The sequence below is a fragment of the Geospiza fortis genome, unplaced genomic scaffold, assembly GCF_000277835.1.
Source record: "Geospiza fortis unplaced genomic scaffold, GeoFor_1.0 scaffold443, whole genome shotgun sequence".
In the NCBI taxonomy this organism is placed as follows: domain Eukaryota; kingdom Metazoa; phylum Chordata; class Aves; order Passeriformes; family Thraupidae; genus Geospiza; species Geospiza fortis.
This window is the reverse complement of record NW_005054335.1, coordinates 719,952-745,936: the sequence shown is the minus strand read 5'-3', so window position 1 is coordinate 745,936 and position 25,985 is coordinate 719,952. Positions and strand designations below refer to the sequence as shown.

The 25,985-nt window shown below is 38.8% G+C and overlaps 1 protein-coding gene across 1 annotated transcript in view; it reads left to right on the top strand.

The window, feature by feature from the left end:
* The window catches only part of ZSWIM6 (zinc finger SWIM-type containing 6), a 118,293-nt gene that overhangs the window by 6,107 nt on the left and 86,201 nt on the right, over window positions 1–25,985 (top strand). Inside the window, exons 2-7 of the mRNA XM_031057825.1 lie at window positions 3,112–3,260; window positions 3,781–3,931; window positions 18,828–19,007; window positions 20,538–20,714; window positions 21,009–21,155; window positions 23,985–24,131. Coding sequence (XP_030913685.1) covers window positions 3,112–3,260; window positions 3,781–3,931; window positions 18,828–19,007; window positions 20,538–20,714; window positions 21,009–21,155; window positions 23,985–24,131 — 951 coding nt within the window. The remainder of the gene's footprint in view (window positions 1–3,111; window positions 3,261–3,780; window positions 3,932–18,827; window positions 19,008–20,537; window positions 20,715–21,008; window positions 21,156–23,984; window positions 24,132–25,985) is intronic.

The window sequence follows — 25,985 nt, the reverse complement described above, 5'->3', positions numbered from 1 at the left end:
GGAGACAGGGTTTAACCCTGGTACCAAACTGCCCTGCAGAGTTTAAGTTCAGGGCTTCTCATGTTCCTCTTTCCTCTCTGCAGCCAAATTGTCCTTCTGCCAAAGCCTTGCCAGTGCTGGTCAGGGCCATGCCATACCCTGAGTGAAGCTGCTGCTTCCTTTGAGTTGAGCCTCCAGCTCTGCCTGTTCAATGCTGAGCCTGAGCCTTCCTGACAGCTACTGCTAGGGCTTCTCACAGCCCCTAAGGCAGCTTCCTCCTCCTGCTCATTCAGATAGTTTCTTACCTATTCACCCACTCCTGTGTTTTCAGAAGAGAAATGCCAGTGTAGAAATCCCATCCATGACCTGTTTGAGTGGGAGAGGAAACAGGCTAGATGAGTCACCTGGGTGTAGGTGAACCTAGTGAACTTGAAAAGTGCCTAGAAAAGTGTCTAGTTGAGAGACATGGAAGATGGTCATGTCTTGACCCCAAAACAAGAATGATAAGCAGCAGAAGCTGAGGCTTTTCCAGCAGCATCAGTAGGCTGCCTGGCTGCTGCCTTGGTGGGAAGGTGGCTGGACTTGTGCCCGATCAGACACAGTGTCCCTATGCCACTGCTGAAGACTTCCAACAGAGTTGAAATATGAGTGAATTGCAACTGTAGCTGGTACTGCTTATATGTGCACTGAAATTTCTTTAGAATTAAAAATTTTGATCATACTGAATGTTGCCTATGTAAGATGTTGTAAGAAAGAAAATCATTCTGAGTCAGAATATCTATGTACTGTGCTGAAGAGGACTGTAAGGCGCAGACTCTTGGCATCTTCAGCTTTTAGTTGTCTGGCCTAACAGCTTGCAAGTAACAGTGGTGTGAGTATAGTGATACTGTGCTCCTGGTTAAGATATATTTGGGATCATACTGGCAGGAGTAGCCTTGGTGGAGGCAGTGCTGGTGACCCTGAGTAGCAGGCACACTTATTTTTGTAAAGGAAACCTGTTGTTAAAGAACCCGTGGTAGCTGCGTTGCTTTTCTAACCTTGTAACACAAAATGACAGGTGAACTTTTGATAAAGTGTAAACAGTTGCAGAAGGATTTTTTTCATCCCCTAAAAAGGGAAGCTTAGCTTGGGAATACTGGGCTATTTTTAATTCAGTTTGAACGTAACCATACCAAGATTATTTAAAGATAAATCTCTATTGAAGTAAGGAACAAATTTAAGTGTATCTTGTATAGTGTTGCTTTTACATAGTTCCTCTTCACCCTCTTTGTGTTTTAGAGCAATAAAATATTTAAACTGTTTGCAAGGTGATACTGCAAACCTGGTCTGTGCAACAGCTGCACTGCTTATTCTTGTGTGGCTTGATTTTCTTTTTTATCTTGTTCTGTGCAACCAAAGACTTATCAGTATATGTTTCATGTAGCTGACTCAATTGAAAGCCCTTTAAAACAAGTAAATTGGAGATGGAAACATTTGTAGAAGAGCAGGTTTTTGATTCCTTGGTTTTTGTGCTGTCTCGAGCTTGATTCCTGTCTTCTGAGACATTTTTTGTGTTCCTGTGGAAAGCAGGAGAGCTTATTCACACCTCCAAAGACACAATTTCTTACTAATTAAACACATATGTGTGTATATATACAGGAGTGCATTGTTCCCAGCTTTAGGCTGTGAAAATGAGGCAGTTTAGGAAGTTGCTGAGCTGGAACATATTTTTGTTTACTGTCTCAGCAATTTGTAGGTAAGACATCCCTCTGACCCTCTAAATCTTCTGTTTGCATTTTCATTTAATTAAGAGTTCAGCATTTCCTGTGGTCATTTAAAAGCTTCACCTTCATGGCAAAGCTGCAATTGTGAAACAAAGTCTTGAATCAATAGAATCAATGGGTTTTTTTCCTGTACATTGCAGAGTTGTAGCTATTTTGGTTTTTAAGTTTTTAGGATTTCTATAAAAAATCCCAGCTTTTCAGAAATTTATGTCATTTTCTTTCCCTGGCAGTATTTTCTTCTTTTCTACAGAGGTAACATGGACACAGATTTCAGCGAGAGAGATTGTTGAACATGATTAATTTCTATAACATCTTCTCAAAACATAATAGAGATAGAGATTATGCAGCTGTGATAAATTAAAAATTAAAATGTAAAGTCAACTTGAGTATCAGCCATACTTAAAATAACTGATATGTGGTATGGTGATTCCCAGCCTTGAGCTGAGTCCAACACTGTAGATAAGTACTTTTCAGCCTGTTCAGTTTGGAGACCTTTTAGAAGATGTCCAGTGGAGGTGCAGGGTTCTTCAGAAAAACATAGTTTACTACATGGTGCAAGAACTTGTTTTAGTTAAGTTTGTCATTCTTTAAGAGAGGGAACATCACTGGTCTGATCTGCAAAAGCTGCGTTATGGCAGTCTGTGGCCAAAGCACTGCTGGATGTGAATCTAGTCATTTCAGTTGATACTGGGCTGATTCAAGTCGAGTTGCTCTAAATTGACTCTGTGCAGATGACATTGCCTATGTAAAAATGCTTCCTTGAAAGCAGCATAGTCTAAAGTATCTATAGCTCTTACTTATGATGGAAATGCCTTTAGTGCTTTAAGACTTGGATTTGTTTGGGGATTTTTTTACTCTTTGTTTAGATTTGCAGAGCCATCACAGCTCAGAGACACCAAGGTGATGATTCTCCTCATGTTCATCAATAGCAGCGCTCACTAGCAGTCATTTAAACCTGAGCAAGATTGCTGAAGGTACAGGAATTACACAGGCGTTTTGGGGAGAGTGGTTTTAACATCACAGTGGTAGAAATATAATTCAAAATCTTAATTTTCCTTGTAAAATCATTCTAGTGTAGCTGCTGAGATGGGAAGAAAAACCCTTACCTTGATTCTAATGTTTTGTCAGAGAAGAGAATATTATGTATTTAAATGCCTTTTCATAGGTATAATTTCTAAGTGCTTAAGACTACTGAGAAGAAATTTAAGTCTATTTTAAAGACTGTTTAGATTAAAATCAAGGCATCCAAAACACAAAAGAGAGAAGGAGAAGACACAAAAAAACCCCTCTGCAGTAATCCTCTCCCCTGGACTCAAGAGCCTCTATTCGTCATATAGAACATAATGATTTCTTTTCTTGCTGTTTGCAGGTGCTCCTGACCCAACAGCAGGTGCTAGCATAGATGATGAAAATTGCTGGCATTTGGATGAGGAACAAGTCCAAGAACAGGTTAAACTCTTCCTTTCCCAGGGTGGATACCATGGATCAGGGAAGCAGCTCAATTTGCTTTTTGCAAAGGTGTGTTGAGTACTCTGAACCTTTTTTCTTTTCCCTGTTCTCCAAGCTGGTCTGTACTTGATTGCATCTTACTCAAAGTTCTAGATTCTGCTATTCTAAAGTAACACAAAGCCTTGGGAATACAATGGCAACTTGACAATGAGTTGTACAGCAGTGGACTACAATCTGGTGTGTCTTGATCAGTGTAAGGATATGAAGTAACATTTCAAGCTTCTACAGCTTTGCTGTTCTCTTTTTCCTTCCCACCCCCAAAATGTTGGAAAACCTTACAGCAGCTTGTATAATACACCTGTGGATTGCTTGTGGAAAAATTCTCTAAAGAATTGCAATTGGATACTGGTCCCAAAATTTTGTCAAAAATTGGGAAGGCAGACTGTTTTTTCTACCTAAAAATTTGTCATCGCACATATGAATTGCATTTCTAACTTAGCAAAAGGGGAATATTTAACACTGCAGCATATTGTCTGTACTGCGATTGCTTTGCTTTTTTCAAGTTTGTATTAAAAGACTCATTTCCTAGGTGCGAGAGATGCTAAAAATGAGAGATTCAAATGGAGCTCGCATGTTGACGTTGATAACAGAACAGTTCATGGCTGACCCCCGTCTGTCGCTTTGGAGACAACAAGGAACTACAATGACTGACAAGTATAGGCAGCTCTGGGATGAACTGGGTAAATTCACAGACTCATTTAGGTGTTCATATGTTTAATAAAGAAACAGTTGTATATTTGGAGTTGAGAAAAACTTCTATTGTGGTTCTAGGGTGAGCAGATTAGAGTTTCCTGAAGTTTTCTTTTATTCAGTTAAGTTTGGGTAAAATCGAATTTCTGACCTACAGCATGAGACAGTTGCATTTGGAAGAGAGAGGGAACATGGTATAAAAGAAGTACAATTCCAACGCTTAAGTACTAGAGGCTCTAGAAAGAATAAAGCAAAAAGTGGAAATGTAGCTATACTGCTGAGGTGAAATACATAAGCCTCTAGTGCTGAGCTGGAAAGGTTGAGGAAGAAACCGATTCACAGTTACAGAAGTCAATTACTGAGCAAGAGAGGAGACAAAATACAGAAGACTAACAATTAACATTGCTGAAATGGGCTGAAATGGGAAAGGTATATTCGAACTGATGTCCAGGACCTCACTAATACAGTTTTGAACTACTACTTCAGAAATTTTCAAAATCTATAAGAATCGCATCTCAGGACCATGAAATGGTTTGGGTTGGAAAGGACATTAGAGATCACCTAGTTCCAACTGCCCTGCCATGGGCAGGTACAATTATCACTAGACCAGTTTGCTCAGAGTTTCATCCAACCTGGCTTTGAAACACTTAGAGGGATGGGGTATCCGCAGCTGCTCTGAGCAGATGGTTCCAGTACCTCACCACCTTCACAGTAAAGGATGTTTTTCCTAATACCAAATCTAAACTTTCCAGCTTTCACTATAAAGCCATTCCCCTTTGTCTGATCACTACATGCTTTGTAAAAAATCCCTCTTCAGCCTTCTTGCAGGTCCCCTTTAGGTACTGGAAGGTGCTCTAAGCTCTCCTCAGAGCCTTCTCCAGGCTGAGGAAACCTGAACTCTCTCAGGCATTCCTTTTATGGCCAGTGCTCTGTTCCTCTTGTCATCTCTGTGGTCCTTCTCTGGACCTCCTCCAATGGGTCTATATCCTTCTTGTGCTGTGACCCCAGAGCTGATGCAGCACTGCAGGTGGGGTCTCAGCAAAGCAGAGGGGCAGAATCCCCTCCCTCCCCTGCTGCCCACACTGCTCTGGATGCAGCCCAGGACACGTTTGGCTCTCTGAGCTGGGAGTGCCCATGGCTGGGTTGTGTCCAGCCTCTTATCCACTAGTAACACCAAGTACTTCACTACAGGGCTGCTTTAAATCCCTCTCAGCCTCTATTGATACAGTGTTATTTGAAGGGAAAATTAATGCGACCTGAATGTGAATGTCAACAGTATTTCAATATGGCACCATGAGAGGAAAGATAGAAAGTAGCCACATGCATTGTTTTCCTAGATATCAAGTGCTGTAATAAACTACTGACTAGTAGATATGCAAGTGTGTGGGAGATTAAAGACAACCCGATTTAAAATACAGTGGTAAATCTAATTTTTTCCTCTGAGAGGTAATTCACTGAGTGTATGAGTGAGCGTATTAATGTGTCTGTCTTAGCATTCCAAACCTTACTACAGGTGTCTTGGACTTGGAGGCTTTCCTAAAGCAAACTGGAGACACGCATGGCCTAAATGGAACTGCGTTGTGATTCATGGAATTTGGAGTGGAAACCTGAGTACTCATTCTGGAAAGGCTTTTCAAGTCTATACTTAAAGAAGCCTGCTTTGATGTGCTCTGGTTGATATGGCTATGTCTGACTTATGTGGCAGAAAACATAAAAACATTTAATAACAAATAAGCAAAAGTTTACAGATGATGTCCTGTGAGACATTATTAAGTAAAGTTAAGAAGAGAGCAAATATCATAATGCTCTTAATGTAATTTAAGGGTCCAATATCAAGCTAAATGAAATAAAATCTAAGTAAGAGTAATATGCTTCATTTAGAAAAGAAGTCTCAAATGCAAAACTTAACTTTTGCACTCTTGGAGGTCAAAAATGATCATGATTGAATGAGATACCAACTGGTGGGATAAGATTGGATATAACCTGTATAGCAAAAATTATGTTCTCTCTAATTGAAACACTAGGCTAATAAACTGCTAATTATCTATACTTCTATGATCAGAATCCTTAATATCGTAGCATGCAAAGCTCTGTTGGAGTCTAGAAATAACTGCAAGTTTAACCACCATTTTTATGATGCCTTGTCTTGTTTTTGCCAAAAATAACAGTTTTTGCCAAGCAAGGCACATGCCTAGATGGACATACATGGAACAAAATTGTGTCCCATGTTACTGAAACCTGGAGGGTCTCATGCTTCATTGCTTATGAGAGTTGAGTTGGTAGGTGGTGGGAGAGGCAGAAATGTGTTCTCCATCTGTTACCTGTAGCAGTCTTGCCACATGCTGTCAATAAACGAAAAAGTTTTTTTAAAATTTTTGTAGCGACTCCTCTTGTTTCATCAGTCTTCTTTAACATCATTTTCTTGACAACACCTATCTGAAGGTAGAGGAGGTGGTATCTATCTGTTTGCAGGATCAAATAATAAATTCTTTTGGATTAATTGAATTTAGTTTACCTCTATTTAATCAGAATTCTAGATGTCACTTCCAAAAAGCAGCCTTACCACTGCCTGAGCTGCTGTATTTGCAGTGTGAGGCTGACCGTACTGTTTCAGTTCTGGACTGCTCTGACACCTCTTAAGAGAATCAAAATATGTTGATCTTGGACCATGGTTTCAGTTGCAAATACTCTTCAGTCGCACCAGGTGGGCAGTAGGCAACAGGTAGAACTTAACTTGGTTCTTCCATCTCCATGATTCTATGATTCTAAACTGTCTATTTCTTCTCCCCACTGATAGGATATCTTGGTTCCTTCCACTGGTGCATAGCAAGTTGCCTCCAAAACGCTGTTAATTTTGTGTGAATTGCTCCAGATTAACTCCTACCTGATGTGAAGGCTACAAGCTTCTGCAGTGTTTTTGCTAGGATCTTACTTTACTTGAGTTTCTCTGTTTTCACATAAAACATTACTTTTTCCATGTGAAACTTGCATCTCAAGGAAAAAAAATAGTGAATGTACTAAAAGTTCAAGTAGATTTTAAGAGAGACCAGAGGTACAATAGCAGACTGCAGAGGGAAAATCAGGATAGCCCCTGCAACATATGGTCTGTTCTAGTAGAAGAGGCAACTCAGACACTGAGTTTAAAGGAGTCATGCTATCGTGGTGTTACAAAGAAGTGTTGGCTTGTTATCTTCTAGAGTGTTAGAGAACTAAAATATTGATGGAGGGTGTGAGACACAGGCCTCTGCATATCTAACGTTTTTATTACCTGTTAAGAATAATCTGGAGGAGGCATATATATATATATGTATATATATATATGTCTTTCAAGAAAAATCTTTTAGCTATACTCTCATGTATGTCGCAGGTAGGTAACCATTTGTTGTAGTTAGGGAGAATTTTAGGGCATACAAAGTAACTAAATATAGATTCTGCTTAATAAAGGCTCTCCTGCTTGCCTTGGTATACTGTCTGCCAACTGCTAGGCATATGGCCACTTTGTCAGTTCCATCTTGGCATAGACTTTTAAGCATACTTAAATTTAACTTCAGCTTTGCTCCTTCACTGGGTCATTTGAACCTTTCATTAGAATTTAAGTGATGCTTCCTGCCTGGCATTGGTTGTTGGCAAGGGTACTGGAAGGACACACTGAGCTTTGATCATAGTTCCTGTTCAAGTTTGTGGTAAATTGCTGATTTCAGTAGAAGTCATTTTGGGTTTGAATGAAGGTGCTGATTTAAAAACAACAATAGTGAAACCCTGCACACCTAAAATAAAAATGAAAAAACCCCTAAAAATCACTGAAATGTCCACTCAAGACCCCCAAATGAAATACTTTAGGTCTAAGTATGAATCTGGCAATTTTTTAGTACAAAGTCCTAATTTCTTGTGCAAAAGCATCGTGTTAATAGAAAAAGGTCTTCCACATAACTAGGCAGTTGTTTTTTAAAACCTCTAGATGGGGAGTAAAATATAATAATTGCCTAGCAGATGTTCCTGTTCTACATCAAGGAATGGGATGAGCTGTATGCTACTTATGGAATGTCAGAGGTATACTATTGGAAAGGTTACAGGTCAGAGCTCTAAGGCTTGCTCAAATACTTCTCAAGCTAGGAGAATTTAGAGGCAATTTCAGTGATGCACTGGTGATTACTTCCAACTCGCCACAGTAATACATGGATTCCACTTTGCAGAGTTTAAAGCAGAGTTGGAGTTCTTCACATTGCTGTTTAAATGGTATCCCAGTATATAAATTTCACATGCTGTTTTTTAGGTGTTTGACTCATGGTGACCATGGTTGAGGAGTTTAGGATGTTATAATGATTAATTATCTGAAGCCCCTTGGTTTGCCTTTTAATTAAATTGCACTGGTAAAATGGAGTATGGAAATGGAAATGCAAAGCAAATACCTGCTGAGACCTGTTGAGCTGAGATCTCTGATTTGAAGGAAAGCTTTTTTTGTAGTCTAGAGAGAAGAAAAATGGACTGTGTAGATGGGCAAGTCATTAATACTCATCCATGAAAAATAAAGTAAAAGTTGCTTGTGCTCAGCAAAAATAAAATATTTCCCTAAAAAGGGGGGAAAATTGACTTTGTACTCCAGCCCAGGGATCATGATGGCTGTGAGGCTCTGTTTTAGAATTAAATGTTGATCACTGCCAGACACTGGGAAGAGACTGTTTTGTTGGCAAATGGGATCTGCAAGTTAATTGGTGTTTTCTGCAGGCTTCTGGCTGTGAAATGAAATTGGAAGCCCTTTAGCCACATGGATATTACAGGACCTGAATACAAAAGTCACATGTCACCATCAGGGCCCACTGTGAAACAATAGTGTTCCCACTTGAGCGCTGTGCCATTACAGATCATTTAAATATGGGGATTGCATTTAAACTAAAAGCCCCATTTGCCTCTTACTGCAATTTAACAGTCCTCTTAGCAAAAGCTAAGTGACAAATTAAATGAAAAAAGTGTCTACATTTTTGAAGCTGTAATGCAAAACAACTTTTTATTGCTTCTCATGTGCCATGAATGAATCATTGTACTTGTCAACCCTAAACCAGGCCATAATTAGACCAGCTACTGTTATCAGAGTAGGGCTGTTCTTGTGACAGTTTAATAAAGCTGAAACTCTTAAATTAAATCCCAGATGCTTAATCTGATGAAAGCAGTCAAGTAGAAGAATCTAAGTATCTACTGCTTGATGGAGTGATGGAGCCCAACACCTTGTCAACATGTAGATTATAGAATCAGGTTTTTTCCTGTGACCTGCCATTTTCAGTATCTTCATATCCTATTGCTTATCTTCAAGGTGAAGCAACTTTGCATAATTTGCATGTTCCAAGACAAACATTTCTAGATTTCCTCCATTTTGATATATAAGAACTCCTAACGGGGGAGGAGAGTTGGGTTTTTTTAGAGTCAAGGATTAGTTTCTCGTGAAGTAGAAATACAATGGCATTGTCATGGGGAAAGGAGTGTCCAAAGAGGTCGTTGGCAAAGCAGGGCAGTGAATAGAGTTAGTGAATGTGTTGTGGTTTTGCTTCATGCTGATCCAGGTCTCTCTTGGTCATCTTATTTTATGATGTTGATGAGAAATTAAATGGTACTCTCTGTGTTCAGCTGGGTACCTTCCACATTTATTGTGTAATCTCTGTACCTCAACCACCTGTTGGAATCTAAAGTGTTTAAGTGTGGGAACCTCTTAGGGTACTGAAATGAGCCTCATTCATGTGATAAAGCTCTTCCCAGTGGCATTCTTGCAATCCTTTCTGTTATACACTAAATGTATACTAGCATATTAAATAGACCATTTGTATAAAGGAGTTTCGTGGTGGATAACATGGCTTTGCTGCAGTAGTTCTTAGTAGGTTTTCACTAGTACTTTGCTCTGTTGTATACCATTTTTAATGTTGGGTCAGGCTGATAGTCTATTTTGATTTCACACTTACTGGTATTTTGACCATTTCCTGGATTTGTGTTAAAAGTTAAACTAAAGTACCATTTTACAAGGTCATGTGATACAGAGAAATAGTACAATATATTTCCTCATGGATTATGCTTAAATCTTTATTAGTAATGCTTTGGTCCTCATCTGAAGCTTAGTTCTAAATGTTGAGGTTAGCGAAGGAATCATTATAGACTAACTAAGAGAGATTGAATTACCATTTTGCCATAAGCAAACTAATGGTCAAGTGTTACATAATGTTGGTTTGTTGTTTTTTTTTTTTAATTTGGAAACCACTCTAAATTTTTTCCTGATAAAAATTTATAGTCATCTCTAGAAAACCGCAAGTTAGATTCTTTTGACCTTAACCGAATGAAGCTATTTTCTGTCTATATTTCTGTCTCAGGCATTCCTTCCCTTTGCAATTAGAGACAAACTTGTATGAATGGGACATGCCAGCTGTTCTGAACAGATTATCTGTGCTTAGTGCTTAAATGGAGGAGGAAAAAGGACAAAAGCAGCTATGGTTGTTGCCAGTATGCCTCTAGAGGAATTCCTTCCTGGTGCCGGGCTTAATGATTACTCCAGGTCTGGCATGAAAAAGAATTGATAAAGTTAAGCATTCCCTACAGTTTTGGTGCTCTAGTACTGTTTTTCGGGACCTGCATATTTCATGCAGTCCCTTTTTAGGGTCAGCCATGTAGTAGAGATAATTACTTTCCCCTGTATTTTATGGTTTTTATAAAACAGTACAGCAAGACTCTTGAGTTTGAAATTCAACTGCCAAGTTTATATGCTTATTGTCTTTATATTGTTGAATACACCCACTTACAATTGTGTCATGTATTGCCTTAAAGCTAAAGAAAGTATCCATGCCTTGCGCTTGTAGAAAATAAAGTTAACTTCAGATTTCTAGGTATAGATTAGTCAGTTGCACATAGGGCATTTCTGGCCTTGAAATGAAAGCTGTAGGAAGTCCTGTTTTTGAAGGGAAAGACCATTTCCCTTGGTCTTTCATTGTGGGACTTTCCAGTAGAGTGGTAGAGTGGTATCTTACACGTATTTGTGTCTTAAACTGTATCATATCCAGCAGGCTGTCTTTGCTTAAGTAGTAGTTACATTAATATTGTTTAGTCTCAGCTGTCTTATGAAACACATGTACCCTCAGGTCATGCACGTAAGGTGACACCTGCTTTTTCACAGAACAAGCTGTTGATTTATGTCAGTGTCTTTGAATGATTTCTGTTGTTAGAGGTGCTAAATTAACAGTAGGTCAGAATTAGCATCACAAGGCAGTTTTGCTGTTCTAAGACCTGAGTTATGGATGACGAGTTAAATTGCTGTCATGTCCCTACAGTGTCTTGGTCGATGCTGTCACCTTCATTTCCTCAGTGAATGAAGCCAGGCTGCTGTTCTGGAAAGATGGATTTCATCCCCCTTCTCTGGGGATCATTTCCTTCTTCCTCCATTACTGACATTGCCATAATAGTATTTGGAATGAGGGTGTATATGAGGCCAGAGTATGACAGTAAAAATGGCTTTTTTTAGGTAATTTCACAGAATATTCTGAGTTGGAAGGGACCCAGAAGGATCATTGAATCCAGCTCATAAGTGAATGGCCCATATGGGGATCAAACCCACAACCTTGTGTTATTAGAACCATGCTCTAACCAGCTGAGCTAATCCTGTGGCATTTATCAGATTTCAGAAATAATGGTCACAGTAATTACCTTTAGTGTGTAGGCATGGCTTGAGGGCTTTATTTTTAATGCCATACAGAAAGTTGCATTTCCATTCTGTTTAGTTGGTTGGAAAGTACTTCAGGTTTTTTGTAAATACCCACATTAAAGCAGTTGGTTTTTTAATTCCTGTGATGTTGAACTGATTTACTTCAAAATGTCCTAAAAAATGATGTGTATTGAAGCTGGTGCACAATTCATTGCAGCCCTAACTGTGGGATCATGTCTGCAAAGATTAAGGACAGAGTTTTACTCTAAGCCAAGCTTATAGTGTTATTTTCCCCTAGTGTTATTTTTCATACTTCAGTAGCATTAGGCTACCATTCAATTTTCCAGTGTCACTTCTAGTAAATACCAGACCTAGAGAGAAATGATAGATTCATGGGGAGGAATTACTGAGTCTTCACTGACTTTTGAGCTTTACGTATGGTTCAGCCATGTAGCCTTGTGCTATTTTCCAATCTTTTGTCTTTTTCCAGTATTCCATGAATACTGGAAAAATGAATTGGAAGCGAGAGGTGCAAGAATATCAAGCCACTTGGGTGTGTCAAGTCAAGACAAAGGAAATCCTTTATAACTATATATTATATAGACAAAAAATTTTGTAGGGAAGACAGTTCTTCAAAACCCACAAAACATAGCTGAAAATTGCAATTGGAGCTGGAGAAATTTAACTAAAATAACCTTAGAATTTTGCATTGTAGTAAGTCGTCAGTAAGCTGTCTAGCCATGTGCCGTGCTAGATTCTTGTATTATAAGTTGTAATTGAAGTCTGCTGTTTTTGTAAAAACTCAGCAGTCATGTTTGGACTGGAAGATGGAAGTGACTTGTGAAAAAAAAGTGTAGGAAGAAGTTCAAACTAGACAATCAGAATGTATTCCTTTGGTCAGTTACAGTGCCTTATTTATGTTCTGTGAGAACAGTTGTGGCAGTTGTAATTCCCAGTATGCCTGGGAGTGTTTGCACTTGCTCCATGTTTTTGATAGTTTTTTGTTTGTTTGTTTGTTTGTTTTTTGTGGTTTTTTTTGTAAAGGAGAGGTATTTTTGTGTCTCTGGTTTATTAATAGCTTGTTTTGTTGGACAAATATCTCCTGTTCTGCCTCTTCTTTAAAAATTAACTGTGAGAGGAATTCATTCATCTCAAGGATAAATTTATATGGAAGTAGCTTAATGCATTTATAGTTACAGTCACATCAACTTTTTGAAAATTCTTGAAGTCTCTGAAGATAGACTGTTCCTACTGAGAGTATATTGCTAGATAAAGTGGTAAAATATCTGATACATATTTTGGTCAGGAGCATACTTTGTGTTCGCCACCTAGCTGTAAATATTGGCATCTAGTTAAAATTGTGAAGAGTTATATTAAGATAAAGGACCGTTTTTGTACTATATATGTTAGCATTAGCCATGCTTTTGCCTTCACTTGATTGATTGTAAACAAATGATTAGATAGTGTTCTAAATATGAGGAAAGTTAATCAGTAAGGTTCATTTGCAGGTTCTTTATACTTTTCTTCAGCTTTGTAGACTAATAGCCCCTGTCTTGCTATGGTGATTAGGTTATAGAGCACTATAGATGCAACAGGGGTATCTAATGAACATGTGACTGATCCTTAATGTTCTCTTGGGGAGATCATAGTCCACTGACACGCTGTAAACTGCACCTTTCAAGCAAATTCCTGTTCTTTGAAAATCTTTGAAATCCTTTGGTCAAATGGCAGAGGGTCTGCAAAGATGCAGAAATTTTTAAAACATTCATGAAAGTTCATAACCCAGAACAACAGGTGCATGCAAAATGTCTGAAGCATGTGGTTAATTCCTTATTCCATTGTGTTAAAAGTTGAAAACACAGAAAGAGAAAGCAGAAGTTTGTAATTACTTGACACAGAAATCAGATTGCGTGGTTGCTGATAGCTTAGAAGAGGATCTCAAGATGTAAATACCTGTTTCAGCCAAATGCACATGTGCCTTTAACCCTTATAGCAGCAGCAGGCAGCAAGAAAGAAAAGCTTAAGGAATTAGGCATTTTATTTTGTCTCTGTTTTACACTTCCCCTCTCTGAAGTGCACGCTCGGACGTTAGCCTACAGACGGGCAGTGATTCCCTCATGCCATCAGTGCTGCAGGTAATCTATGGTGTTAATCATCCAGCTAGTGTGAAATGCAAGGGGAGTGATTATGCTATCATACACAATACAATCAGCATGAAGCACTTGTCAAGACCAATACATCAAAGTTTAATTCAGTAATAGAATGCATTAGTGCAAAATGAAGCACTCTGTTCTCCAAAAAACACAACACCCAAAGAAAATCTTTTTTTCTGAAGGCTAAATATTGAAACCAGAATGCATTAAGGCATTTTTGTGAATAAAATTGCAACTTGGGTGCAACTGAGTGCTGAGAGTAGTTTTCCTTCATGTTCTGATTGAAGAGGGAATAGTCCTGAAGCACTTTGCCTGTCTTTACCATTCTATAAAGGCAACTGTTTAATTGGAGCAGTCTCCAGTGGGACTTGCAATTATACTTTGTTCTGGTGGAGATCTCTCTGTGCCTGGAGAAGGGCAATGGCTTTGCCAGTTATTCTGAAGGCTCTTGTCCTTCTCATTCAGAAGCAATAAACACCACACAGTACCTTCTTTGAGGTTTCCAAGTGGCTGTCCCAGTGAAAGTGGGTATGTGTTTAAAATACAGATATAAACCACTTTAAAGTCCTTTGCTCACACTTATACTTCAAAGCATTCATAGGTTCTGTCTGCTAGTATTGTTTTTCTTCCAGCACTTTCAATGCTGGAAGATTATGCTTTTGTAATAGAATTGATTAGTCTCAAGTGGAGCACAGTGGCAAGTGTGCAGCAGGTGTTGAAGCTATCTTGTCTCTTGGGCAGAGGGAATGATCTTGATTACCTGGCTACATTTTCTTTGAAATGGTCAAATACTACTGTAGCCTCTTTTTTAAGATGAAGTTGTGCATTAACAGAAAGGGCAAAGAAATGTTACAGCAGCTGTTTCTTGAATATTTTAATTTTGGAAATGCACTGTTTGATCTAAAGCATTTGAAATGTATAATTCCAAAGCAAAGGCCAAGTCCTAGCAATTTATTACACAGGTGTTGTGAATGAGGAAATGCTGACCCAAGCTCAGCTGTACAGCAGCCCTGACAAAGATAGCATGGTGTTTTTTGGAAAAGCAGAGAGTGTAATCAAACAGATGAACAGTATGCTGGGTCCTCAGTATAGCTGGTGTATACATGTGTACACAGGATGTGTAGTTATCCTACTGTTCTATACTACATGTACTTTTACAGTGACTTAATGCTCTTAACATCTTTCAATTTGCGTATTTAAGTCCTGATCAATGTAAATGCATGCTGTCCCATAAATTCAAAGATACGGATGTCTCCAGAGAAACATAAAAGTACTGATATTCCCTTGTATGTACATGGAAGGCCTGCATGTAAATTTTTCCTTTTATTTGGGTCATGTGGTGAACACTAAAGATGAATGATAATTGTGCATTTTCAAAAGGAGGTCTGTCTGAACCAAAGGTCTGTTTTGGCAAAGCTGCCTTTTTTTGGGTCAAGAGATTAGTGTTGAATCAAAATAGGCAATTCCTCACTGCAGTGTGACAGCTCTAATACCCTTTCCCTTGTGAAATAAGTATCAAATTGCAGTTGCAACATGGCATATTTTCCAAGTATTTTCTGGGGAATACTTATTGTGTATTGAATTGTGATTGATTTGGTGCTGTGCTGTGAGGAGTTTTGTAGTGAAAAGACATAGGATAGAGTCCAGGAATTTAAACAAGAACTTCAGTTGTGTTCTAGTAGCATGCAGTTTGGGGTGTGGGGGAAGATGTGTCAGCATTCTGAGAACCAGTATGGAAAAAAATCTGGGGAAAAGGAGATAGGAATTGAGAGGGAGCTATGTTCGAGAGAAAGGCAGTCTGTAAACACAAATACTTTCTCTGGGGTTTTGTTGTCTCTTTTTAAAAAGTAGTATTATTTAATGTTCATATTGTAGTTTGCATTGGTGACATCATTAAATGTAATCAAACGCGTAAACTTAAGAATGATAGGAATGTATTTTGGAATGTGTTCCAATTTCTTTGGAGCATGAACTGTTGCCAACAGCAGGTTTTAGGCTGAAATTGCTAGAAATTGATTTCGATACCTTTCTTGCAGATTATGAGTACCTGTCCTTCATTTTGTCCATAGGCCGTTTCTGTAGTAAAGAAAGCAGTAGTAAAGATCAGCAGTTTCCCCAAATGGGAGCCATCAGGCAGAAATAGAAACTCTCTTGTTTGCGACTAGGGTACGCCTTCAGGTTGGTGTTGACATTTAAGGGCTGGTTCAAGGGGGCTTCCACTGAGCAGCATCAGAGTCAAATAAGAATATCCTCTAGGCTCCTGCCATTTGACATATGATAAAGTCTGGGCAGAAGTGAACATTTTCCTCAGATTCTTCAGCGTGGAGAGCAGGGCGGGAATCAGTGAATTGAAACAGCCAGAATGAAGCACATGTCAGGGGGGAGGGAGGGTGTTTCAGGTGCAGAAGTAGGAAGAGATATGAATAGAGGTAAATGCATACACTTGGGGCAAGGATGGAGAGAGGAGAGAAGGAAAAAAATACACACAAAAAAAAACCTGACTAAAACCCAAACTAACCAAAAAGACCTAGAAATCCAAATAGATTGAAGAGTGTGGGGTCAGTGGCATTATGCTTCCTTCTTCCAGGTGGTAACCCTTTGTAGTGCTGCAGGAGCTCTTTCTGTTCCCTTCTTTTCTTGTGAGTTTTATCTCAGTCCTCTTCCTGCAGGGAATCAACAGCCATCAAAGCTGTTTGAGATCTCACATGTTGCATGCAGCTTTCTCTGAAGTCACAGGGAGCAGGGTGCAGTTGTGGGTTCTGTTGAAATTTTAAGTGGGTTGTGAGGGGTTTATTGGAAATACACTTGTTCTTTACATGAAAATTGCCTGAGTTTCAGAGAGAATGACTACTGACGATGTAGGTAGCCTTGACATTGTTTCCCACAGGAAACTACAGATATTTTTAAAGAATGTTAGTACTTTGGGTTATCTTGCCCTCTCCTTACAGGTGTACCACATGTGTTGTGCAGCTTCCTTAAGAGGCTGGTGAATTGTCTTGCGTCTAGGGGTGTTCCTCAGATGTAGAGAAAAAAAAAGGCCACTTACTATGTAGGGGTATGATGCAGCACAGTAGTGTGTGTTCTGCCTTGATGGATGATTGAAATACTTACTGAGTGGGTTTAACATATTCCACGTTGCTTTTGCTTGAGTCTGACTACACTGGGAATCTGGTTACAAAGTTTTACATTGGTGGGTTGTTGGGAGTTCTGGTTTCTTGGTTGTTTTTTGGGGGGTTTTGGGGGTTTTGTTTTGGTTTGGTTTTTTTTTTTTGTTTTTGTTGGTTTTTTTTTTTTGTTTTTGTTGGTTTTTTTTTTTTGTTTTTGTTGGTTTTTTTTTTTTGTTTTTGTTGGTTTTTTTTTTTTGTTTTTGTTGGTTTTTTTTTTTTGTTTTTGTTGGTTTTTTTTTTTTGTTAGATGCTGAGAGGTACAGTGTAATGGCTTCAAGTGATACTTGATTTTGAAAATAGATAAGCGAGCCCACAACTGTTCTCCAAGGCTTTCTGATGTGCTGCATCTTGTGTTTTGTTTTGCAGATAGCAAGAAATGCATACATTTTGTCCTGGGCAGTACTGAATCATTGATACTTAATAATAAGAACCAGTTGTAATTTGACTCCTTTTGGACTTGCCTTTGCTGGCAAGTGTGTTTAAAAAAGAATATGTTAAAATAAAAAAAAAAATGTTTTAAAAGTGGTATTGGCCTTATTCACACCCATGGCAAGTTTCAGGCCCTTCCTGAACCCAGAACACTTGCTGTACTCTAATCCACTGTGCAGTAATAAACTGCAGTAATTTAGTGTCTCTCTGGTGTTCTGAATAGTAACATACTGTATTTTGTTTTGGTTTTTGTATTTTTTTTATATTGCTTCCCCTAATATGTTAGTGTCAAATTGCAGGAGACTTAACCTTAAGAATCATGCTGTGTTTCCATTGGTTTCTGTGTTGTGGCCTACCTGAGTTACTTTAGGAATGAATGTGATGCAATGCCCTGTGCCCTGGGTATCAGTTTTGCATTTTTAGTTAGCAAAAGGATCCCAGAATGGGAGACATTTATTATCCTAGAAGAACCAGCTGCATTTTTATTCTTTGGCTTTTTTTCCAGCCTATCATGAACACTGTATAGTCTAAGCATTTTCTTGTGATCTCTTTTAGTGTATAAGGCACGTCCTTAATGAGCAAATGAACTGTTGCTAAACAGTACTTTCAGATGTCTTCATGCTTCTGTCAAAGTTCAAGCTGATGAAGGGACAGCTGATTTAGAGAAATACCTTTCCATTTGAAAATTGCCTCTAGACATTCAGATGCATTTATGCCTGCTGCGCTAGATACAGTCTCAGGGAGCAGTTTATGAAATGGTGGTATGTGATATGTCAGCACAAATTAACCATCCCTTAGAACTCCCTAAACAGAAAATGTAAAATAGATTTTCTAGAATAACCAAATTACTGAAGTAATTGGTGTAAAAATGTCTTATTCTATCACACTGCACAAAACTAGTGTGTACTGGTTATCTGAGACCCAGTTGCATTTGGGAATGAATTACATGAGTACTTCTGATGGGTTCTGAGTGTGAAAGTATGTGTTTGCAAGATGTTTGTCTTACTAATATGTGTCTTTAGTGTAATGTGAAGCTGAAGGATACATAGTTCTCATTAACATAAAACAACACTCATTAACATAAAACAACATTCACTTCTGATACAAGAATTGGAAGAAAAACTTGGTTAATGTAACTTCTGTAACACCTTTTTGCCTTTGACTGATGTTCCTGTCTGATGAACCATACACTGGGAACTCTGGATTTCTAATACAAAAGACTTACTAATTTATGCCTTTTAATTGAGAAGGCTGGCTTGGTACCATCTTTCAGCTGCTTCAGATTGGCCACGCCAGCCCAAGTTCCTGTGTCAGGAATTCAGTCTGTGTGTTGTTAAGCATAACTGGGAAGCAAGCAGAGTAGCCTTTGAGTGGAGAAAAAGTCTATGCTGTAGAAGTTTGCAATTAGTCATTGGCTGCTGCATTTTTAATAGAGAACATAATTTAGCAATTTTTTTAAAATCAGGTGCTCTGTGGATGTGTATAGTCTTAAATCCCCACTGCAAGTTGGAGCAGAAGTCCAGTTGGCTAAGACAGCTGAAAAAATGGAACAATGTGGATGTTTGTCCCTGGGAAGATGGAAACCATGGAAACGAGCTGCCCAATTTAACCAATGCTTTGCCTCAGGGTGCAAATGCTAACCAAGGTGAGCCTAAATGTATGCACTGACTGCAACATATAACTTCTATCTTGTACACTCTAGCCTTGCAGAATTCAGCACTTTTTCCTTGTACAAGTAACTTTCTTGTTGAGGACTGACCAGCAAAAATCAGTTGTACTAATGCTGTCTTTGCAGAAGAACAAATATGTGTTTTTTTGTTATACTGGGGCTGTAACACTTTCAGAGCAGGTATTTGTGTTTTGTTAGGATTTCTAACTTTTCATTTTGTGCTTCTAAATATTGTTGCATGAAAATTCGATGTCCTTCAAGTGTGCCCTGTAAAAGCCTGGTGTTTTTTGCTTGACTATACTCTAGTATCCCTTCTGCTATTGGGGTTTTTATTTTGTTTGCAGTTACAAAGCCTTGATAGCTGTTTAAAGAGGGATTTTTTTAAACTACATGAAACTAGTATGTGAGAAACTGAAGCATCTGTCTGTGGGATGTTCTCTGTATGTGCCGTCTGCATTACTAGGTGTGTGTGAAGGGTGCAGCTGCAGTGCTGCTGTCTTGGGGAGGTGTCTTTGTACTCAGTATCATGCTTTCTAATCTCAAATGTGATTATCAATTTGACAGAAGCTTTGTACAGTCATCTTCAGACAAAGGTGACTACTAATAACTAGGCAAAGTGCAGGGTATTTTTGCAGGTAAAACTGCTCATAGTCCTCAAACCATCAGTAATAATACATTCTGCATACAATTGCAATAAAGTTATGATTAAATTTCTTGGTAGGTGTCAGATCTGCACTTAGTCGGGTTTATTGTTTTTTCTTTTTCTTGGAAGATCACCTGTGAAGGAAAAAACTTGGTTCGTTACTAAATTTCACAGCTAGCCAGGAAGATAAGTTCTTTCGCAAAAGACCCCTTAGAGAGGTATTTTGCTTGCTCATCAGACCAACCTGGACATGCTGCTGATAACTCTGACATGGCTTCTGAGCATTGATAGATGCAGCGCCGTGTCACTAGAGAAATTTTGCCATAGGAAGATGTCCAGTGAGGATTATGTCAGCTCCATGGCTTCAGGACCTCATTTGATTAATGACTTTAAAAACTTTATTTGTTTATGTTCATGACCAACAAAGTTATACAAGTGCTCAAAGTTAGTGTCATTTCTCAGAAAGAAAAACTACAAATATTTGATGAATTTATCCCTCCTTTATTTTGGCAGTTGTGGATCTAAGGAGAGACACTGGGGATGCTTGAGTGCCATATACATTCTAGTTTGTACTTGCTGTTGAATGTCCTTCACCTCTGTGTGGAGTCCTGTCTGCCATCGGCTGTGCTGGTTTCTATATCTCTCTCTGAATGCAAGATGAATGGCACACATGTTGTCTGAGCTCTTGGGTAGTAATAGGATGAGAAATGTCATCTGCGGGCTGCTTGGTGGAGAGAGGGCAAGGCAGACTGCCCTGGGCTGGGGGTTGGTGAATAGGCAGAAGACAGGAACACTGTGAATGACTGATTCATGTATGAATGAGTAAAAGCTGATGCAGCTTTCTAAACCTGTGAAAATGACAGATTCATCGAACAGGCCACATCGGACAGTGTTTACTCGAGCCATTGAGGCGTGCGATCTGCACTGGCAGGACAGCCACTTACAGCACATTATCAGCAGTGACCTGTACACCAACTACTGTTACCATGACGACACTGAAAACTTGCTCTTTGACTCTCAGGGGTGGCCCCTCTGGCATGGTAAGTGGCTAAACCGGAAAGATGTTTCCATGACTTGCTGCTTTGTTCATTTTCTATGGCATTATTTTGAGGGGGGAGGTGGTAGGGAGATGGATGAAAAGCCTGGCAAAAAGAACAGAGGCTCCCTTGAAATGTTGGCTCAGAAGTAGTCCTTTTAAGTATCTCTTGCGTAGTTTTAAAGACAAAACAAACCAGAAGAAGTTGAGACAAAAAAAGCCTTTTTGAATAACCTAGCAAAATAGGCCATTGCATTTATGGAGGCATTGCTAATCTTCAGTTATTTTTCTGTTTTAGAACATGTTCCTACAGCCTGCGCGAGGGTGGATGCATTACGATCTCATGGATACCCACGAGAAGCACTGAGGCTAGCAATAGCTATTGTTAATACACTAAGGAGGCAGCAGCAGAAACAGCTGGAAATGTTCCGGGCTCAGAAGAAAGGTAAATGTGGGGAAGAGGAGGGCAAAGGGTGTGCAAGTTGACAGTAACACCAGGAAGTTCACATGAGGTAACTGGTTTTGAAACTATAGTGAAAGAGATGGCTTTTAACTCTTCAGTCTGGATAGTGGTAAATGTCACATTCTGGATGTCAGAGGTTTTCTGTAAACTTTGTTGTGAGCTGTGCAGGGCTCTTACTAGCCTTCTCCAATATATATGGCATGATAGGGCCTTTATTCCAGTCAGAGGTTTTGGTTACACAATGAAAATAGTCACCGTGTTTACAGGGTCACTTTGCATTTGGCATGTCAGCTGTTTAATTTTTTTTTTCTCTGATCTATAATTTTGCTGAGCTTTATATTCTGAAGTGTAAGTCTAGAGGGTACAATGAGGCAAAGTCTGAACTCCAAAAATTCATCAAATCTGGCAGTATGTTCCAAGAGAATCTCTTATAATGCTTAAAATTTTAGTTTCTCTGTAGAGAGGGGATTGAGTTTTTGTGTGGGCTTTTTTTGGTTGTTTGATTGGCTGTTTTTCTTTTGTTGTTGTTGGTTTTGGTTTTTTTTTCTAATGCCGTTTTTTATAAAATGTTTTGTGGTATTTCACGGAACACTGCCATTGGTTTTTTTGAAGGGGTGTTCTCCTTCAGATATAGTTTCTGTGGCATGTGAGCCTTGCAACCCAAAATAATTCTACTCTGAACCTTTGTAGTTTGAAGAGGCAGTGGATGAAGAGGGTGGCTTTGTGGTAGAAGAGTGTATGTAGAAAAACTGGAATTACTTTCTCAGCAGCTACACTAATCCTTTCATTCAAATTTTATTTTAGATGTTCTCTGTTATTCTAAACTGTGTGTGTCCTCATGCGTTGTAGTCAGAAATACCAGTGTGAAATTATGTGTGTAAATTTTTTAAGTGTGTGTTCAGATGTTTTCCCAGAAATGAACATTTAGAAGATAATATATATGCACCTAGCTGAAAAAAATATTTAGCTGCAGTTCCTATGTGCCTCTGTATTTTTTTCACACAGAAAAAAGGAGTAAGTGGTTTTTTTTTAATTTTTTTTGTTAAGAAGGGAGGTGTCTGTTTCACTGTATGTGTTCATACCACTGGCAGGTGTGAGAAATCTGTTGCAAGTGTGCTGGTTGTAATAGTGCTCCTTTTCATTCCCAGTTGCTGGTGTAGCATGTAGACATTCAGTACCTCTGTTAAATTCCTTTCCTGTTTCTGTAGCTATCACCTAATATTCTATTATCATTTTTAAAAAGTGCATGAAATGTGATCCATCCTGCCCTGAAACAAAGTAGTTTGCTGTTTCTGTGTTATCACTCACTGCTTTTTTATTTTTTAATTTCATGGGGAATTTTTAAAAGACTCTTTTAGTACCATAAAGTGTACTGGTCTCTATAACCAGAGGCAAACTGCAGCTACAGCCCAGCTTTAGGCTTTTTGTTCAGCAAACACCCCATGCTTCTTCTTGGCTTTTATGTGGCTGATCTGATGTCCATGGAACCCCTTGTGTGATTTTAAGTTAAATGTCTCTGATAAGACGATTGAAGCCTTTGGTTGGCATAACACAAGAGAAGCTCATAAGTAGGCACAACAGAATAAACAGAACAAAGTGAATCAGTAAGAAGTCACACTGATGAATCCTTCTTGGTAATATTTCTTACTTCTGCCTATTGTCTTTATTATTTGTTAGGTAATGGAATGATTTACATGGGTTTTTTCATATTACATACCAATGGATTCCTTAAAAAAGAACTCTACCATCCTGACAGTGTGTCTGTGTTTCATTTTGTAGCCCCCACACATTTAAATAGGAGAAAGCAGGACTTAAAAATTTAATGTGTATGGTTACTCAGATATATGATGCATTGTAAACAAGAGAGAGTGAAGGGAGGTGCAAGTTTATGTGCGACAGGCAGAGAGGCAGCCCAGCCATAATGGCTTCTATACAGTTTTTAGAGGGTAGTCAATAATGCATCTGATCTCTCATCATTTGCTTATGTCTGTATGTCTGGGAGGAAGAAAGCTGTGAGTGTCAAAGGGAAGTTGTTGCCATATGACGTGAATTTGGGGAATAGCTAATACCTGTTACCACAATCACACTTCCTCCAATTCATTGCACTTTATGTTTTTTCTCTGCTCTAACCAAGTAAGAACTTGGGTATGGGCTACAGAAAAATACTGATGAAGGTATTTGTGGACTAAAATCTTAAAATGACCAAAAATGCACTTGATCCTATGAAAAGGCAATTATTTCTTGTATACGTCATTTAAACATTTGTTTTTTTAAGTAACTATCAGTGTGAGTTTAGTGCAGAGAGAGAGAGAGGTACTGTTATAAGCTCATAATTTATGAAATTGGAACATATTTTAGAATATTTTCATTTATTTCAGTTCCATCACATTAACTTAAAAATGTAAAAAGGGTAGTGTGTCTTTTTGAGTGAGCAAACTGTAAATATTTTACCAAAAAAAGTCCTTCTTGTAATTCTTCAAGGAGACATTTTCAGAAGAGTTCTAGTAGTATCAAGGAAAAGATTTCAAAAGACATTGCCATTGAAATTTTTGACCTATAATACACTTTGGTAGTGCTCAAAAAGTTTGTCTTCCATTCTTTCTCTTTTCTTATTCCTCATTTACATATTCACTAAGGGCAGTGAATTCACCCTGAAAGATGCTATTTTCTCTTTCTATGCAGAAGCTACTGGAAATGCTTTGAATTCTGTACTGAGGGCAGTTTAAACGGTTTCACTTGTGTAATTGTTTTGATGGGCTTACATGAGCTCTCCTTCCCTCCTTCCCTCGTCTGTTTGTGTTTTTGCTGCAGAGCTGCTCCACAGGGGAGTAACGTCAATAACGAATCTTGAAGGCTGGGTGGGACACCCTTTGGACCCCATTGGCACCCTTTTTGGTAGCCTGATGGAAGCCTGCAGGGTGGATGATGACAGCTTCCATGGATTCTCCGATTTCATGGGTAAGACCAAGCAAATGCAGCAGTCTGGTACATTTCTTCATTTACTGGAGGTATTTTTCTGTCTTGCCTTTTTGAATCAGTTTCAAAGTCACTGTTTCTATAGTATAAGAACTCACATTTGCATACCTTAGGAAAATACAAGGGGGAGAAAATGTTTAAAATAAAAAAAACACTTAAAAGTTACCAGTTACTCATTCTTGAAGAAAATGACATATTTCATGTTGGAAATAAAACCCAGTAAGACTTCATGGCGGCAGTCTTCTCCACATACATTGCACTGTCCTTGTTCTGAGAAATTGCAAGAAATCACAGGATCACAGAGTTGTTAAGTTTGGAAGGCACCTCTGGGGATCATCTAGTCCACTTGGTCTGCTTGTAGCAGGGTCACCTAGAGCAGCACATTGCTCAGGTGTATCCATTTGGGTTTTGAATAACTTCAAGTATGAAGGCTGTACAACCTTCCAGGGCAACCTCCTGCAGTGTTCAACCACTCTCATAGTTAAAACGTGTTTTCTTATGCTCAGATGGAATTTCCTGTATTTCAGTTTGTGCCCATTGCCTCTTGTCCTGTCACAGGATACCACTGAGAAGAGTCTGGCACTGTCTTCTTTACATTCTCCCATCAGATATTTATACATTTTGGTAAGATCCTCCTGAGCCCTCTTTTTTCCAGGCTAAATAATCCCAGCTCTCTCACTCTCGTTATATGAGAGATGCTGCAGTCCCTTAATCATCTTTGTGTTCCCACACTGGATCTCCTGCAGCATGCCCATGGGCTGGGGAGCCCACAGCTGGACACACATTCCAGATGTGGGCTCACTAGTGCTGAGCAAATGGGCAAGATCACCTACCTCGACCTGCTGGCAACACTCCTAAATACAGCCCTGGATGTTATTGGATTTCTTAGCTACAGTGTACATAATACTCCAAAACAATGACAAAACACCTGAAATTGGTAACATATATAGTCTGTAAATGTTAGGAGTTGGAAATTAGTGTTGCTATATCAATACATGATTCAGGATAGGGATAGGATATATACAGCTGTTTCAGTTTCAGTAATTGTTCCCCAGGATTTTAACTGATTGATTCCTTATTTTCAGTCTCTTTCCACCTTTGGGGTAGCTTCTTAACAACACTAGTGTGGACAGAAACTGGATTCATTACTTTACCTGAAGCTCTTTCATATACACATCCACAATCTTCTTGGGGCTTTGCCTCAGGACTCCTTTTATTCAATTAGATTTTCTTCAATAAATTTCTACTCTCTTACCCACCAGTTCTGGAAAAACTTTCAATTAAAAAATTTGGAAATCAGATTCTCTGCTGTTACTAAAAAACCAAAACAACCCATGAAATAAAAATATTGTGTGCTGAAAAGTAACTTCCTTTTGTACACACATGCGCGATCTTCCAAATACATTCAGCCTTTCCATTTGTTGCAGTTACCCATCTCCTTACATCTGACAACTACAACTTTTTGTTCCCCAATTAGACTGCAAAATGCTGCAAGCTGAAATAGCATTTTGTCATATGTTGTGTCTGTGAAGTGCCAGATGAATTGATAGCACTCTATAAAAGAGTTTATGGCTTGGCCTGTGTGGGATTTACTTGTAATTGTTACTAAAAGTAGGACTTCTAATGTTAACAATATGCATTTTTATCATAAGCACAAGTGTAGCAAATTAAAAGCCTGAAAAGAGTGCTAGCAAACAGAGCGTATATTAAAGGTGAGGAGTTCCTGGGCCTATTGTATTTGCACAATTCTAAGACCTTCAACTGACATCTACATAGGTGTAAAAGCACTTTTCCCTTCCTCTTGCACATCAGGGCTTTAAGGAAATACAGAAATGG